Consider the following 17387-nt stretch of genomic DNA (forward strand, 5'->3'; position numbering starts at 1 on the left):
TCTAAATCTTATCTTAATAAGATCTAAGCTTTTAAACACAGTTAGATTAGATTCGTAAGATTGCGTTATTTTAAATTTGTACCTCGATTTTATTTGTTTATAGAATGTTATTTGCTTTTACCATAGTTAATAGTTAATCCTGTCGTGACAGACGTGCCTTACAATTACTCTGGCATTTACAAGAATTGTATACCATCATCTTTAAAGGTCAATCAATCCAAGTAGTAGACCGGGTCAAGGAAATGAATAATATGCATATTTCATTGTTATTGTGGTGAATAGAAACTTCCGGGTGAACATATTACATTAATATCTTAATTTATATTTTTAAATTAATATTTATCGTTCCTACTTTTCCTTTAGATCTTTTACTTTCTTTCAAAGCTGTAATTTTTTTATCTGTGTTTACCTTAGATAAGAGAAATCGATCCCAAATCATGGCGTTCGTTGCGTCTCTCGCGTTTATAATTCTCTTAATAAATTATTCATTATCATTAAATTGTGACAATGTTGAAGTTTGCAGAGAAACACAACATCCGAATTGCGAACATTGCATACGAACCCATCCATGCTGCAGCTGGTGTTCAGATATGGTAAGTAAAATGACCTATTTTCCTCGTATCGCTATTACACCAGCTTTACTTTACCTTCATTTTTACTAAACTTAACAATGCGGTGAGATAATATCATAATCTTCTTAATTACGCTGAAAGATTTTAAAAAAATTAGGTTATTTTAGAAAGTATTGTTTCAGAACTTTGAAAAAGTGAGATGCGACACAAACGAAAATTTAAAACAATTAAATTGTTCAAGCAAGTTTATATTCGACGCGGGAAACTCGATGATAATATCGGAGATGCGAAAACCATTTTCTAACGCAGATGAAGTATTAGGAAACCCCGCAGTACAAATTGATCTGCAAGAAATAGATATATCACTAAGATTACGTAAATTAAAAAAAAAAACGGTTTTATAAAGTTCGATTAATATCACAATAACCAAGTAATTAACCCATTTTAACTAATCATAGTATTAAAATAATATGTAGCAGAGAAAAGAACCCTAATTGACACTTAACACAACGTTAATCAAGCGTTAACTTAAATTGAGTTCACAACAAATCAAAATTGGATTAAACTTAAATCGAATCCTTTTTTAGCAATTAATTTAAAACGTTAACACTTCAATAAGTTAATTAAGTAAGCTAATCAACGATTAGCATAGCGTTAAGCCAACGTTATGTCTGATTTAGCATTATGTAAAGTTATAAGTAAACTTAATTCGTTGTTTTCGACCTTTTTACGTAACATTTCATCTAAATGTATTTCATAAAAAATAAATCGAATGCTAATCAACTCATTTTGACGTTAATCGAGAGTTAACTCTTAGTTAATATTCGAATGAATCAAAAATGAATTTTATAAAATCTTAATTCATCGTTCCACTATAGCAGTGGATTATGTTATTTATAAATAATAAATGGTAATAATTGGGTCCAATCTTTTTATGGATCTAGTCTTTATGGTCCATTACTAAGGTTTTATGTATAAAAAATATTTCCCCATCGCTTTTAATTTATGAGTTATGATTGAGATAATTTTCGAAAATCAACAATTATGATGTTAATCGATTTAGAGCTTATGAATAATAAATGGTAATAATTGGGTTCAATCTTTTTATGGATCTAGTCTTTATGGTCCATTACTAAGGTTTTATGTATAAAAAGCATTTCCCCATCGCTTTGCTTAGTTTTTGAGTTATAATTAAGTTAATTTTCCAAAATCAACAATTTGGATGTTTAATCGGTTTAGAGCTTATAAATAAAAAATGGTAATAATTGGGTTCAATCTTTTTATGGATCTAGTCTCTATGGTCCATTACTAAGGTTTTATGTATAAAAAATATTTTCCCATCGCTTTTAGTTTATGAGTTATGATTGAGTTAATTTTAGAAAATCAACAATTTGGATGTTTAATCGGTTTAGAGCTTATAAATAATAAACCACTGCACTATAGATATCATGATGATCATGTAGCACGATTTTTATAAAAGTCGATTAGCATCAGGTTAGCTTTAAGCAAACGCTAATCGATACAAAAATTTTAAAAGCAAACTTAACCGATTGTTAACTCAACATTATTAACATATTTAATCAAAAATTGATAGTGTCAAAAGATGATTTTAAGCTCATTGATACTTAACTTGATGTTAATCGAGCGTATCACAATAAATCAAACTAGTGTATTATAAAACTTAAATCGAATCTTTGTTAACAATTAATGTAACGTTAACATCGATTTAGTTTTATAACGATCGATTATCGTAACGTTAACTTTAATAAGTTAATTAAAAACAAACTTATAGGATTAATGAACTTTAACATAACATGTTTCATCAAAAATTTAATAAAATTTAACGATAGATTAATCAAGCCCTAATCGACATTTAACGTAACGTTAATGGAGAGTTAAGCTTGATTTGGGTCACTATAAATCAAAAATGAGTGTTACAAAACTTTGATCACTCTAAATATGAAACTGTTTTATAAAACTTAATTAGCGTTACGTTAACTTCAAGTCACTGTTAGCCAATCGCAACATTACGTCACATTCTATTAATGTTGTCAAACCATGATTTTAAGCGAATGGATGTTAATCATAAGGTTAATATAATTAGCAAGATTGGTTTAGTTCATTAATCGATGCTTAACGTCGATTAAACTCGTTAACTTTAATCAAGCATCGTTAATCTTCTTTTTGTCAATAAGTTATTCAATAGTTAGTGAAATAGTAATCTTAAAACTCAGCATTTTGGTAATATTAGGTGAAAAATGGGTTTAATCTTAATCAAGGTCCCTGAGAGGTTTTACCTTAATCACGATTTTTATAAAGCTTGATTACCGTTACGTTAACTTTAAAAGAACGCTATTTGATGGTATTTTTTTCCGCCGTCTTTAGTTTTTGATTTATAATCTAATTTTGTATCGAAAATCATCAACTTTGAAGTTTTGGAGATTTTCACTTTTTAATTAGATGTCTATAGCGACATTAAATCTGGTTATGGATTATGTCTTTTTGGTTCATTGTGGACTATTTATTTTCAAAGTATCCTTCTCCATCATCTTTAGTTCTCGAGTTATGATCGATTTCAGTAATGAAAAGCGACAACTTTAACATTTTGGATATTTCCACGTTCTAACTAGATTATGGTTATAACTACACTGAATCTGGTTATGGATTATGTCTTTTTGCTTCATGGTGAACTATTTATCTCCAAAGTATCCTTCTCCATCATCTTTAGTTCTTAAGTTATGATCAATTTCAATAATGAAAAGCAGCAACGTTATAGTTTTGGGGATTTCCACATACCTACTAAATTATGGCTATAACTACACTGTATCTGGTTATGGATTATGTCTTTTTGGTTCATTGTGGACTATTTATTTTCAAAGTATCCTTCTCCATCATCTTTAGTTCTCGAGTTATGATCGATTTCAGTAACGAAAAGCAACAACTTTAATATTTTGAAGATTTCCACGTTCTAACTAGATAATGGCTATAACTACACTGAATCTGGTTATGGATTAAGTCTTTTTGCTTCAGGATAAACTATTTATCTCCAAAGTATTCTTCTTCATCATCTTTAGTTCTTGAGTTATGATCGATTTCAGTAATGAAAAGCGACAACTTTAATATTTTGGAGAATTCCATGTTCTAACTAAATTATGGTTATAACTACACTGAATCCGGTTATGGATTATGTCTCTTTGCTTCATGGTGAACTATTTATTTCCAAAGTATTCTTCCCCATCATCTTTAGTTCTTGAGTTATGATCGATTTTAGTAACAAAAAGCGACAACTTTAACATTTTAGAGATTTCCACGTTCTAACTTAATTATGGTTATAGCTACACTGAATCTGGTTTGGATTATGTCTTTTTGGTTCATTGTGGACTATTTATTTCCAAAGTATCCATCTTCATCATCTTTAGTTCTTGAGTTATGATCAATTTCAGTAGCGAAAAGCGACAACATTAACATTATGAAGATTTTTTCTTCCTAACTATATTATGTCTATAACTACACTAAATCCGGTTATGGATTGTCTTTTTGCTTGATGGTGAACTATTTATCTCCAAAGTATTCTTCTCCGTCATCTTTAGTTCTTGAGTTATGATCGATTTCAGTAACAAAAAGCGACAACTTTAACATTTTGGAGGTTTCCATGTTCTAACTAAATTATGGTTATAACTACACTGAATCTGGTTATGGATTATGTCTTTTTGGTTCATTGTGAACTATTTATTTCCAAAGTATCCTTCTCCATCATTTTTAGTTCTTGAGTTATGATCAATTTCAGTAGCGAAAAGCGACAACATTAACATTATGAAGATTTTTTCTTCCTAACTAGATTATGTCTATAACTACACTGAATCCGGTTATAGATTATGTCTTTTTGGTTCATTGTGAACTATTTATTTCCAAAGTATCCTTCTCCATCATCTTTAGTTCTTGAGTTATGATCGATTTCAGTAACGAAAAGTACCAACGTTATAAATTTAGGGATTTCCACTTTCCAACTAGATTATGGCTATATCTACACTTAATCTGGTTATGGATTATGTCTTTTTGCTTCATGGTGAACTATTTATTTCCAAAGTATTCTTCTCCGCCATCTTTAGTTCTTGAGTTATGATCGATTTCAGTAACAAAAAGCGATAACTTTAACATTTTGGACATTTCCATGTTCTAACTAAATTATGGTTATAATTACACTGAATCTGGTTATGGATTACGTCTTTTTGGTTCATTGTGAACTATTTATTTCCAAAGTATCCTTCTCCATCATCTTTAGTTCTTGAGTTATGATCGATTTCAGTAACAAAAAGGGACAACTTTAACATTTTGGAGATTTCCATGTTCTAACTAAATTATGGTTATAACTACACTGAATCTGGTTATGGATTATGTCTTTTTGGTTCATTGCAGACTATTTATTTCTAAAATATCCTTCTCCATCATCTTTAGTTCTTGAGTTATGATCGATTTCAGTAACGAAAAGCGACAACTTTAACATTATGGAGATTTCCTCTTCCTAACTACATTATGTCTATAACTGCACTGAATCTGGTTATGGATTATGTCTTTTTGGTTCATGATCAACTATTTATCTCCAAAGCATTCTTCTCCATCACCTTTAGTTCTTCAGTTATGATCGATTTCAGTAACGAAAAGCAACAACTTTAACATTTTGGATATTTCCACGTTCTAACTAGATTATGGTTATAACTACACTGAATCTGGTTATGGATTATGTCTTTTTGCTTCATAGCGAACTATTTATCTCCAAAGCATTCTTCTACATCACCTTTAGTTCTTGAGTTATGATCGATTTCATTAACGAAAAGCAGCAACGTTATAATATTGGGGATTTCCACTTTATAACTAGATTATGGTTATAACTACACTGAATCTGTTTATGGATTATGTCTTTCTGCTTCATGGTGAACTATTTATCTTCAAAGTACTCTTCTCCACCATCTTTAGTTCTTGAGTTATGATCGATTTTAATAACGAAAAGCGACAACTTTAAAATTTTGGTTATTTCCACATTCTAACTAGATTATGGTTATAACTACACTGAATGTGGTCATGGATTATATCTTTTTGGTTCGTTAGAAACAATTTTTGTCTAAAATATTTTTCTCTATCGCTACTAATTATTGAGCTATGATTAACTTTAAATAAAGAAATATTAAATCGTGTTATTTTAGCGATTTCTCCTTATTAATTAGAATATGATTATATCTACACTAAATCTAGTTATGGATTATGAATTTTGGATTCATTATGAACAATTTATTTTCAAAGAATTCCTCTCCATCATCTTTAGTTTTTGAGTTATGCTCGATTTTAGTACTAGATTAATATAAGATTAATATTATTATGGACAATTTTGATATTTTAAAGTGATCTAATCGAACCTTTATAAAATCTCAAACTAATCTTGTTAATTTAATACAATCTTGTTATTTTTAGACGAACCAGTAACCTTCAAATTAAAATACCAAGCAGCCAAAAATTACCCTTTAGATTTATATTATTTAATGGATTTAACTTATAGCATGAAAGATGACCTTGAAGCAATGATATCATTAGGTTCTACAATCGGTAGTGAGACAAAAATGTTAACGAATAAATACAAAATAGGTTTCGGATATTATTCCGATAAAGTCGCAATGCCTTTTGCTATGATGGATAAAAAATCTATGGAAAATCCTTGCTCGGGGTTAAGGCAACAATGCGCGAAAGGATTCGATTTTATTCACGCCTTAAATTTCACTGAAAACGTAAACGATTTTATTCAAAAATTAAAAGAAAGTGAAGTTACAGCTAATGTTGATGATTTAGAGGGGGGTATTGATGCGATTATGCAAATTATAACATGCCAAAATTATATGCGTTGGAGAAAATTCTCGAGAAAAATCGTTGTTGTTGCAACTGGAGGATTCATGCATTTTGCAGGGGATGGTGTTTTATCTGGGAGTATTCAAAAAAATCCTGGTGTGTGTATGTTAGATGAAAATGGAGCTTATAACTCATTAATTTATGACTACCCATCGTTGGAGGAGATTCATAAAAAATTACAAGAAGAAAAGGTAATTTTTAATCAATAAATAATAATTTAAACTCAAACAAAATTTTTAGGTTAATCTTTTATTCGCAGCTAAAAAAGAAGCTTACAATTACTACGAAAAATTTCACAACACAATTCCAGACGTCTCAACAATCGGCAAATTAGAAGAAAAATCAACGAACATCATGAAACTAATCAAAGACAGTTACCAAAAAGTCGTTCAAACCGTTAAATTCGAAGCTAACGTTACAGATAACGTTAAAATAACTTTCGAAACGACATGCAAACCAACGGGAAAGAAAAGAGAAAGCAATCAGTGCAAAAACGTTAAAATTGGTGAGAAATATATCTTCGACGTCACCTTAGAGCTTATTAAACTACCAGAAAATCATAAAACTAAAGATACTTTTGTGATCGAAGAAATGAATTTGTTTGAATACACAAAAATTAATGTTAACTATATCGGAGTTGAATGTAATTGCATGGAATCGGGGGTGCAATCGTGTAAACATGGTGCGTTTAAATGTGGAATTTGCAATTGTAAAGATGGATGGTAAATTTAAATTAATTATATTTAAAGAAAAAAAATTTTATTAAAAATTATTTGATTATAACAAGAGATTTTGATAAAGAATATCTCATTCGAAAGCTTAATCCTTGGTCAAAACGAAAGTGCGAAATTATTGTGAAAGTAATCTAAAATAATACAAAAATTATCTTTTTTTTTAGGTGGTCATAAGTCCTAAACGGTATAGTCGATTCAAATTTCAACTCAATTGAAATCACAATTCAAATCCAAAGTTAATTAAGTGTTACTTTTTATTTGTAGAACGCAACTCCTTTGGAAAGGACTAGATACTGGTGGTAGAACTGTAAATAATGCCAACAAAAGACTAAATGTTGCTTGTAGTGAATTAAATACTGTTTGCAGAAAACTAGATGCTGTTTCTAAAAGACTATATTGCTTGCAGAAGATTAGATACTGCTCCAGAAAACTATATACTGGTTGCAAAACACTAGATAATGCTTCCAGAAGACTATAAACTGCTTGTAGAAGACTAGATATTGCTAGCAGAAACTAAATATTCCTAAAAAAATACCAGATACTGCTTGTAGAAGACTATATACTGCTTCCAGAAGACTAGATACTGCTTGCAGAAGACTATATATTGCTCCAGAAGACTATATACTGGTTGTAAAACACTAGATATTGCTTATAAACTGCTTGTAGAAGACTAAACATTGCTAGCAGAAACTAAATATTCCTAAAAGAAGACCAAATACTGCTTGTAGAAGACTAAATACTGCTTCCAGAAGACTATATACTGCTCCAGAAGACTATACTGCTTACAGAAGATTAGATACTGCTTGTAGAAAACTAGATACTGCTTCCAAAAGACTATAATGCTTCCAGAAGACTATATACTGGTTGTAAAATACTAGATATTGCTTCCAGAAGACTATAAACTGCTTGTAGAAGACTAGATATAGTTAGCAGAAACTAAATATTCCTAAAAAAAGACCAGATACTGCTTGTAGAAGACTATATACTGCTTCCAGAAGACTAGATACTGCTTGCAGAAAATGCAGAAGACTATATATTGCTCCAGAAGACTATATACTGGTTGTAAAACACTAGATATTGCTTATAAACTGCTTGTAGAAGACTAAACATTGCTAGCAGAAACTAAATATTCCTAAAAGAAGACCAAATACTGCTTGTAGAAGACTAAATACTGCTTCCAGAAGACTATATACTGCTCCAGAAGACTATACTGCTTACAGAAGATTAGATACTGCTTGTAGAAAACTAGATACTGCTTCCAAAAGACTATAATGCTTCCAGAAGACTATATACTGGTTGTAAAACACTAGGTATTGCTTCCAGAAGACTATAAACTGCTTGTAGAAGACTAGATATAGTTAGCAGAAACTAAATATTCCTAAAAAAATACCAGATACTGCTAGTAGAAGACTATATACTGCTTCCAGAAGACTAGATACTGCTTGCAGAAGACTATATATTGCCCCAGAAGACTAGATACTGCTTGCAGAAGACTATATATTGCTCCAGAAGACTATATACTGGTTGTAAAACACTAGATATTGCGTATAAACTGCTTGTAGAAGACTAAACATTGCTAGCAGAAACTAAATATTCCTAAAAGAAGACCAAATACTGCTTGTAGAAGACTAAATACTGCTTCCAGAAGACTATATACTGCTCCAGAAGACTATACTGCTTACAGAAGATTAGATACTGCTTGTAGAAAACTAGATACTGCTTCCAAAAGACTATAATGCTTCCAGAAGACTATATACTGGTTGTAAAACACTAGGTATTGCTTCCAGAAGACTATAAACTGCTTGTAGAAGACTAGATATAGTTAGCAGAAACTAAATATTCCTAAAAAAATACCAGATACTGCTTGTAGAAGACTATATACTGCTTCCAGAAGACTAGATACTGCTTGCAGAAGACTATATATTGCTCCAGAAGACTAGATACTGCTTGCAGAAGACTATATATTGCTCCAGAAGACTATATACTGGTTGTAAAACACTAGATATTGCGTATAAACTGCTTGTAGAAGACTAAACATTGCTAGCAGAAACTAAATATTCCTAAAAGAAGACCAAATACTGCTTGTAGAAGACTAAATACTGCTTCCAGAAGACTATATACTGCTCCAGAAGACTATACTGCTTACAGAAGATTAGATACTGCTTGTAGAAAACTAGATACTGCTTCCAAAAGACTATAATGCTTCCAGAAGACTATATACTGGTTGTAAAACACTAGGTATTGCTTCCAGAAGACTATAAACTGCTTGTAGAAGACTAGATATAGTTAGCAGAAACTAAATATTCCTAAAAAAATACCAGATACTGCTTGTAGAAGACTATATACTGCTTCCAGAAGACTAGATACTGCTTGCAGAAGACTATATATTGCTCCAGAAGACTATATACTGGTTGTAAAACACTAGATATTGCGTATAAACTGCTTGTAGAAGACTAAACATTGCTAGCAGAAACTAAATATTCCTAAAAGAAGACCAAATACTGCTTGTAGAAGACTAAATACTGCTTCCAGAAGACTATATACTGCTCCAGAAGACTATACTGCTTACAGAAGATTAGATACTGCTTGTAGAAAACTAGATACTGCTTCCAAAAGACTATAATGCTTCCAGAAGACTATATACTGGTTGTAAAATACTAGATATTGCTTCCAGAAGACTATAAACTGCTTGTAGAAGACTAGATATAGTTAGCAGAAACTAAATATTCCTAAAAAAAGACCAGATACTGCTTGTAGAAGACTATATACTGCTTCCAGAAGACTAGATACTGCTTGCAGAAAATGCAGAAGACTATATATTGCTCCAGAAGACTATATACTGGTTGTAAAACACTAGATATTGCTTATAAACTGCTTGTAGAAGACTAAACATTGCTAGCAGAAACTAAATATTCCTAAAAGAAGACCAAATACTGCTTGTAGAAGACTAAATACTGCTTCCAGAAGACTATATACTGCTCCAGAAGACTATACTGCTTACAGAAGATTAGATACTGCTTGTAGAAAACTAGATACTGCTTCCAAAAGACTATAATGCTTCCAGAAGACTATATACTGGTTGTAAAACACTAGGTATTGCTTCCAGAAGACTATAAACTGCTTGTAGAAGACTAGATATAGTTAGCAGAAACTAAATATTCCTAAAAAAATACCAGATACTGCTAGTAGAAGACTATATACTGCTTCCAGAAGACTAGATACTGCTTGCAGAAGACTATATATTGCCCCAGAAGACTAGATACTGCTTGCAGAAGACTATATATTGCTCCAGAAGACTATATACTGGTTGTAAAACACTAGATATTGCGTATAAACTGCTTGTAGAAGACTAAACATTGCTAGCAGAAACTAAATATTCCTAAAAGAAGACCAAATACTGCTTGTAGAAGACTAAATACTGCTTCCAGAAGACTATATACTGCTCCAGAAGACTATACTGCTTACAGAAGATTAGATACTGCTTGTAGAAAACTAGATACTGCTTCCAAAAGACTATAATGCTTCCAGAAGACTATATACTGGTTGTAAAACACTAGGTATTGCTTCCAGAAGACTATAAACTGCTTGTAGAAGACTAGATATAGTTAGCAGAAACTAAATATTCCTAAAAAAATACCAGATACTGCTTGTAGAAGACTATATACTGCTTCCAGAAGACTAGATACTGCTTGCAGAAGACTATATATTGCTCCAGAAGACTAGATACTGCTTGCAGAAGACTATATATTGCTCCAGAAGACTATATACTGGTTGTAAAACACTAGATATTGCGTATAAACTGCTTGTAGAAGACTAAACATTGCTAGCAGAAACTAAATATTCCTAAAAGAAGACCAAATACTGCTTGTAGAAGACTAAATACTGCTTCCAGAAGACTATATACTGCTCCAGAAGACTATACTGCTTACAGAAGATTAGATACTGCTTGTAGAAAACTAGATACTGCTTCCAAAAGACTATAATGCTTCCAGAAGACTATATACTGGTTGTAAAACACTAGGTATTGCTTCCAGAAGACTATAAACTGCTTGTAGAAGACTAGATATAGTTAGCAGAAACTAAATATTCCTAAAAAAATACCAGATACTGCTTGTAGAAGACTATATACTGCTTCCAGAAGACTAGATACTGCTTGCAGAAGACTATATATTGCTCCAGAAGACTATATACTGGTTGTAAAACACTAGATATTGCGTATAAACTGCTTGTAGAAGACTAAACATTGCTAGCAGAAACTAAATATTCCTAAAAGAAGACCAAATACTGCTTGTAGAAGACTAAATACTGCTTCCAGAAGACTATATACTGCTCCAGAAGACTATACTGCTTACAGAAGATTAGATACTGCTTGTAGAAAACTAGATACTGCTTCCAAAAGACTATAATGCTTCCAGAAGACTATATACTGGTTGTAAAACACTAGGTATTGCTTCCAGAAGACTATAAACTGCTTGTAGAAGACTAGATATAGTTAGCAGAAACTAAATATTCCTAAAAAAATACCAGATACTGCTTGTAGAAGACTATATACTGCTTCCAGAAGACTAGATACTGCTTGCAGAAGACTATATATTGCTCCAGAAGACTATATACTGGTTGTAAAACACTAGATATTGCTTATAAACTGCTTGTAGAAGACTAAACATTGCTAGCAGAAACTAAATATTCCTAAAAGAAGACCAAATACTGCTTGTAGACGACTAAATACTGCTTCCAGAAGACTATATACTACTCCAGAAGACTATACTGCTTACAGAAGATTAGATACTGCTTGTAGAAAACTAGATACTGCTTCCAAAAGACTATAATGCTTCCAGAAGACTATATACTGGTTGTAAAACACTAGGTATTGCTTCCAGAAGACTATAAACTGCTTGTAGAAGACTAGATATAGTTAGCAGAAACTAAATATTCCTAAAAAAAGACCAGATACTACTTGTAGAAGACTATATACTGCTTCCAGAAGACTAAATCTTCCAAAACTGATGATTTTGTATTGATATATCAAATACAGCGCCTCGCCCGCAAGCGACCTCGGCGATGGCACTTGATATCATTTATTTGATATCTTGGAAAGTGAATAAAACGTACAACATTTGCATAGAAAATCGTTTATCCTCACTCCACCGAGGTCGCTTGCGGGCGAGGCGCCGGAATACTTGAAAACTAACGATTTTGTATTAATATATGAAACCCAGCGCCTCGCCCGCAAGCGACCTCGGCGATTGAATGAGGCGAAATCGTTCCTTGCATATCTTGGTAAGAATACAAAATCTACTATATGAGGACATTTATCCTAAAACCGCCGAAGTGGCATACTATACTGCTTGTAAAAGACTAGATATTGCTTGTAGAGGACTATAAACTGCTTCCAGATGACTATATACGGCTCGATAAGATGATATACTGCTCCAGAAGACTATAATGCTTGCAGAAGATTAGATACTGCTTGTAGAAGACTAGATACTGCTTCCAGAAAACTATATACTGGTTGTAAAACACTAGATATTACTTCCAGAAGACTATAAACTGCTTGTAAAACACTAGATATTGCTTCCAGAAGACTATAAACTGCTTGTAGAAGACTAGATATTGCCAGCAGAAACTAAATATTCCTAAAAGAAGACCAGATATTGCTTGTAGAAGACTAGATATTGCTTCCAGAAGACTATATTGCTTGCAAAAAACTAGATATCGCTTCTAGAAGACTATATACTGTTTCCAGAAGACCGGATACTGCTTCCAAAAGTGAACAAAACATACAACATTTGCATAGGAAATCATTTATCCTCACTTCGCCGAGCTCGCTTGCGGGCGAGGCGCCGGAATACTTAAAAACTAACGATTTTGTATTAATATACGAAACCCAGCGCCTCGCCCGCAAGCGACCTCGGCGATTTGAGGCGAAATCGTTCCTTGCATATTTTGGTAAGGATACAAAATCTACTATATGAGGACATTTATCCTCAAACCGCCGAGGTTACATACTATACTGCTTGTAAAAGACAGGATATTGCTTGTAGACGATTATATACTGCTTCCAGAAGACTATATAGTGCTCCATAAGACTATATACTGCTCCAGAAGACTATACTGCTTGCAGAAGATTAGATAGTGCTGGTAGAAGACTAGATACTGCTTCCAAAAGACTATACTGCTTCCAGAAGACCATATACTGGTTGTAAAATACTAGATATTGCTTCCAGGAGACTATAAACTGCTTGTAGAAGACTAGATATTGGTAGCAGAAACTAAATATTCCTAAAAGAAGACCAGATACTGCTTGCAGAAGACTAGATACTGCATGCAGAAGACTATATTGCTTGTAAAAAACTAGATATTGCTTCTAGAAGACTATATACTGCTTCCAGAAGACTGTATACTGCTTCCAGAAGACTAAATCTTGACCTTAGCGATGTTAATTGATATCATTTATTTGATATCTTGGAAAGTGAACAAAACATACAACATTTGCATAGCTGGTTGTAAAACACTAGATATTGCTTCCAGGAAACTATAAACTACTTGTAGAAGAATATATAATGCTCCATAAGACTATACTGCTTGTAGAAGATTAGATACTGTTTGTAAAAGACTGGATACTGCTTCTAAAAGATTAAACTGCTTCCAGAAGGCTATATACTGGTTGTAAAGCACTAGATATTGCTTCCAGAAGACTATAAACTGCTTTTAAAAGACTAGATATTACTAGCAGAAACTAAATATTAATAAAAGAAGACCAAATACTGCGTGTAGAAGACTAGATACTGCTTCCAGAAGACTATATTGCTTGCAAGAAAGTAGATATTGCTTCTAGAAGACTATATACCGCTTCCAGAAGACTGGATACTGATTCCAGAAGACTAAATCTTCCAAAACTGACGATTTTGTATTGATATATCAAAAACAGCGCCGCGCCCGCAAGCGACCTCGACGATGTTAGTTGATGTCATTTATTTGATTTCTTGGAAAGTGAACAAAACGTACATTTGTATAGGAAATCGTTTATCCACACTCCGCCGAGGTCGCTTGCGGGCGAGGCTGTGGAATACTTGAAAACTAACGATTTTGTATTAATATATGAAACCCAGCGCCTCGCCCGCAAGCAACCTCGGCGATTTGAGGCGAAATCGTTCCTGGCATATCTTGATAAGGACACAAAATCTAGTATATGAGGACATTTATCCTCAAACCGTCGAGAACTGCATACTATAATGCTTGTAAAAGACTAGATACGGCTTGTAAAAGACTAGATATTGCTTGTAGAGGACTATATATTGCTTCCAGAAGACTAGATACTGCTTCCAGAGGACTATATACTACTCCAGAAGACTATACAGCTTGCAGAAGATTAGATACTGCTTGTAGAAGACTAGATACTGCTTCCAAAAGACTATACTGCTTCCCGAAGACTTTATACTGGTTGTAAAACACTAGACATTGCTTCCAGAAGACTATAAACTGCTTGTAGAAAACTAGATATTGCTAGCAGAAATTAAATATTCCTAAAAAAAAGGCTATAAACTGCTTGTAGAAGACTAGATACTGCTTCCAGAGGACTATATTGCTTGCAAAAAACTAGATATTGCTTCTAGAAAATTATATACTGCTTTCAGAAGACTGGATACTGCTACCAGAACACAAAATCGTTCCTTGCATATCTTGGTAAGGCTACAAAATTTATTATATGAGGACATTTATTCTCAAACCGCCGATGTTGCATACTATATTGCTTGTAAAAGACCAGATATTCCTTGTAGAGGACTATATACTGCTCCAGAAGACTATACTACTTGCAGAGGATTAGATACTGCTTGCAGAAGACTAGATATTGCTTGTAGAGGACTATATACTGCTTCCAGAAGACTGGATTTGGATTCAGCCCGATCCCCTCAAAATACAGAAAGATGAACATTAAATAAAATCGTGGTTTTACATCTTGTTGTTGGTATAGCACGGGATTCGGAACGTTTTAGAAAAAAAGTTTTAGTATAAAAGTTGTAGCAAACTTTATTCTTAACAAAATTGGTCTTATACATTTTTGCCCTCAGATGCATAAATATCGAGAAAAAATTGAATATGTGAAAATTAGATGAAATCGTGATTTTACATCTTGTTTATTGGTATAGCATGGAATTCGAAAGTTTAAAAAAAAAGTTTTAGTGTAAAAATTAATTAAGCTTTCAATTGAGATATTATTCATAAAAATTGATTTGTTATAATCAAAATACTATACAGATAAAATCTTATCTAATTGGGGCTAACTTCCAATAGATTATTTTTTATTTTATTTTATTTTTAGGACAGGACGTGATTGTAGTATTGAGTGCATGAAAGAACACGCTTGCAGATTTTCCAATGAGACTTACACTTCATCAACTTGTTTTGGAAAGTAATTATTTTGATTTAACCCAATTTATTTTATTACAACCTTTTTAATTTTTGTTTTAGAGGAGATTGTGATTTATCTACATGTAGTTGTCAATGTGATAGGCGCTACACGGGACAATTTTGCGAATTCAATCAATGTCCAAGGTGAAAATAAAAATCAACATGTACTAATTAAATTAATAATTGTTTTAATAGAAATCGTAGAACTGGGGAAATTTGTACGAGCGAAAAACACGGAACTTGCGACCGGGGAACATGCGTTTGTAACGAAAATTACAACGGTACAGACTGTTCGTGTTACATGAAGAACGACACGTGTTTAGCACCTGGACAAAATAAACTGTGTAACGGAGCCGGACAATGCGTCTGTGGAAAATGCGAATGCCAAGAAGGACATTCTGGCCAATTCTGCGAATACTGCCCAGAATGCGATGCGATCTGCTCCAGTTTTGAGCAATGCGTAATCGGCGTTTCTCTTAATAACACCGTCGATAATTGCATCCGAAATGGGACTAAATATGAAACTAAAAAGAACGATTTAGCCGAAGGTAAAAATAAAAAAATCATCTTCATTAATTTCTTTTTTAACAATTTTTTTTAATCAGATTTATGCCTAGCAAGATACATTAATGAAAAAGGCGAAACTTGCGATGTACAATATTCGTATGCATACGAAGCAAAAAATGTTATTTTAGAATATCGAAACGCACTTTGTTCACGGCCCTTAACAGCTACCTCAACGGGGATTCTAATCTTTTCTGCGATCTTAGCGGTGGGGTTAGCAACAATCATCATCGTTAAAGTTAAAAATTCCATTCAAGATAAAAGGGAACTTGCCAAACATGAAAAAGAGGTACTTTTATTTCGAAGTAAACGAGAAGATAATCCACTTTATCATTCTCCAATAACACAACACGTTAATCCACTTCGACAGCTAGAAGAGGACTCTTATATGTAGATGTTATTAATTAAAAATAAACTATGCTTTATATTGAAACTAAAATATAATGATATAGGATATGATTTGTAATCTTATTTAAATGAAACACCAGCTTTAAAAATTCTTCCCTAACTAATTTCTTATGTATGTGAACATCGTTTTAAAGAGAACATTTTAAGCTATCATATAAGATATAACTCGTTTCTTAACTCCAAGAAATAAAGGAGAAGTGATTTTTTTAAAATTGACATCAATAAAAATGGTTTTCAACCTAACCTCAATGCAAAATTTTTTCAAGATTCGTTTTCTCCCAAGTTTCATTATTAACATATAGGTTATGTTACACCATCTTATAGAGGACATTTCAAACTTTAATTTAACATATAAATCACTTCTTTACGTCCAGAAATAAACCGGAAGTGATTTTTTAAAATTTACATCGTAAAAACGTCATCCAATCAAACTTTTTCAACAACACGATTTTTAAAAATTCTTTTCTAACAAATTATTTACTTCACAATAAGTTATCATACATATTTTTAAAGAGAACATTTTAAGCTTTCATACAAGATATAACTCGTTTCTTAACTCCAAGAAATAAAGGAGAAGTGATTTTTTTAAATTGACATCAATTTAAATGGTTTTTAACCTAACCTCAATGCACAATTTTTTTCAAGATTATTTTTCTCTAAAGTTTCATTATTAACATATAGGATATGTTACACCATCTTATAGAGGACATTTCAAACTTTAATTTAACATATAAATCACTTCTTTACGTACAGAAATAAACCGGAAGTGATTTTTTAAAATTTACATCGTAAAAACGTCATC

At 32.3% G+C, this 17387-nt stretch overlaps 2 protein-coding genes across 3 annotated transcripts in view; one reads left to right on the forward strand and one right to left on the reverse strand.

The window, feature by feature from the left end:
• The window catches only part of LOC111416632 (Rho guanine nucleotide exchange factor at 64C), a 145535-nt gene that overhangs the window by 26664 nt on the left and 101484 nt on the right, over positions 1-17387 (reverse strand). The window lies entirely within an intron of this gene.
• On the forward strand, positions 121-16633 carry LOC111416638 (integrin beta-nu-like). The gene is made up of 8 exons (XM_023048703.2): positions 121-593; positions 755-947; positions 6039-6658; positions 6708-7189; positions 15525-15614; positions 15674-15757; positions 15809-16161; positions 16219-16633. The coding sequence occupies exons 1-8, from the start codon at positions 438-440 to the stop codon at positions 16569-16571; spliced, it is 2331 nt and encodes a 776-aa protein (XP_022904471.2). The 5' UTR covers positions 121-437; the 3' UTR covers positions 16572-16633.

The sequence above is a fragment of the Onthophagus taurus genome, chromosome 1 (genome assembly GCF_036711975.1).
Source record: "Onthophagus taurus isolate NC chromosome 1, IU_Otau_3.0, whole genome shotgun sequence".
NCBI lineage: Eukaryota > Metazoa > Arthropoda > Insecta > Coleoptera > Scarabaeidae > Onthophagus > Onthophagus taurus.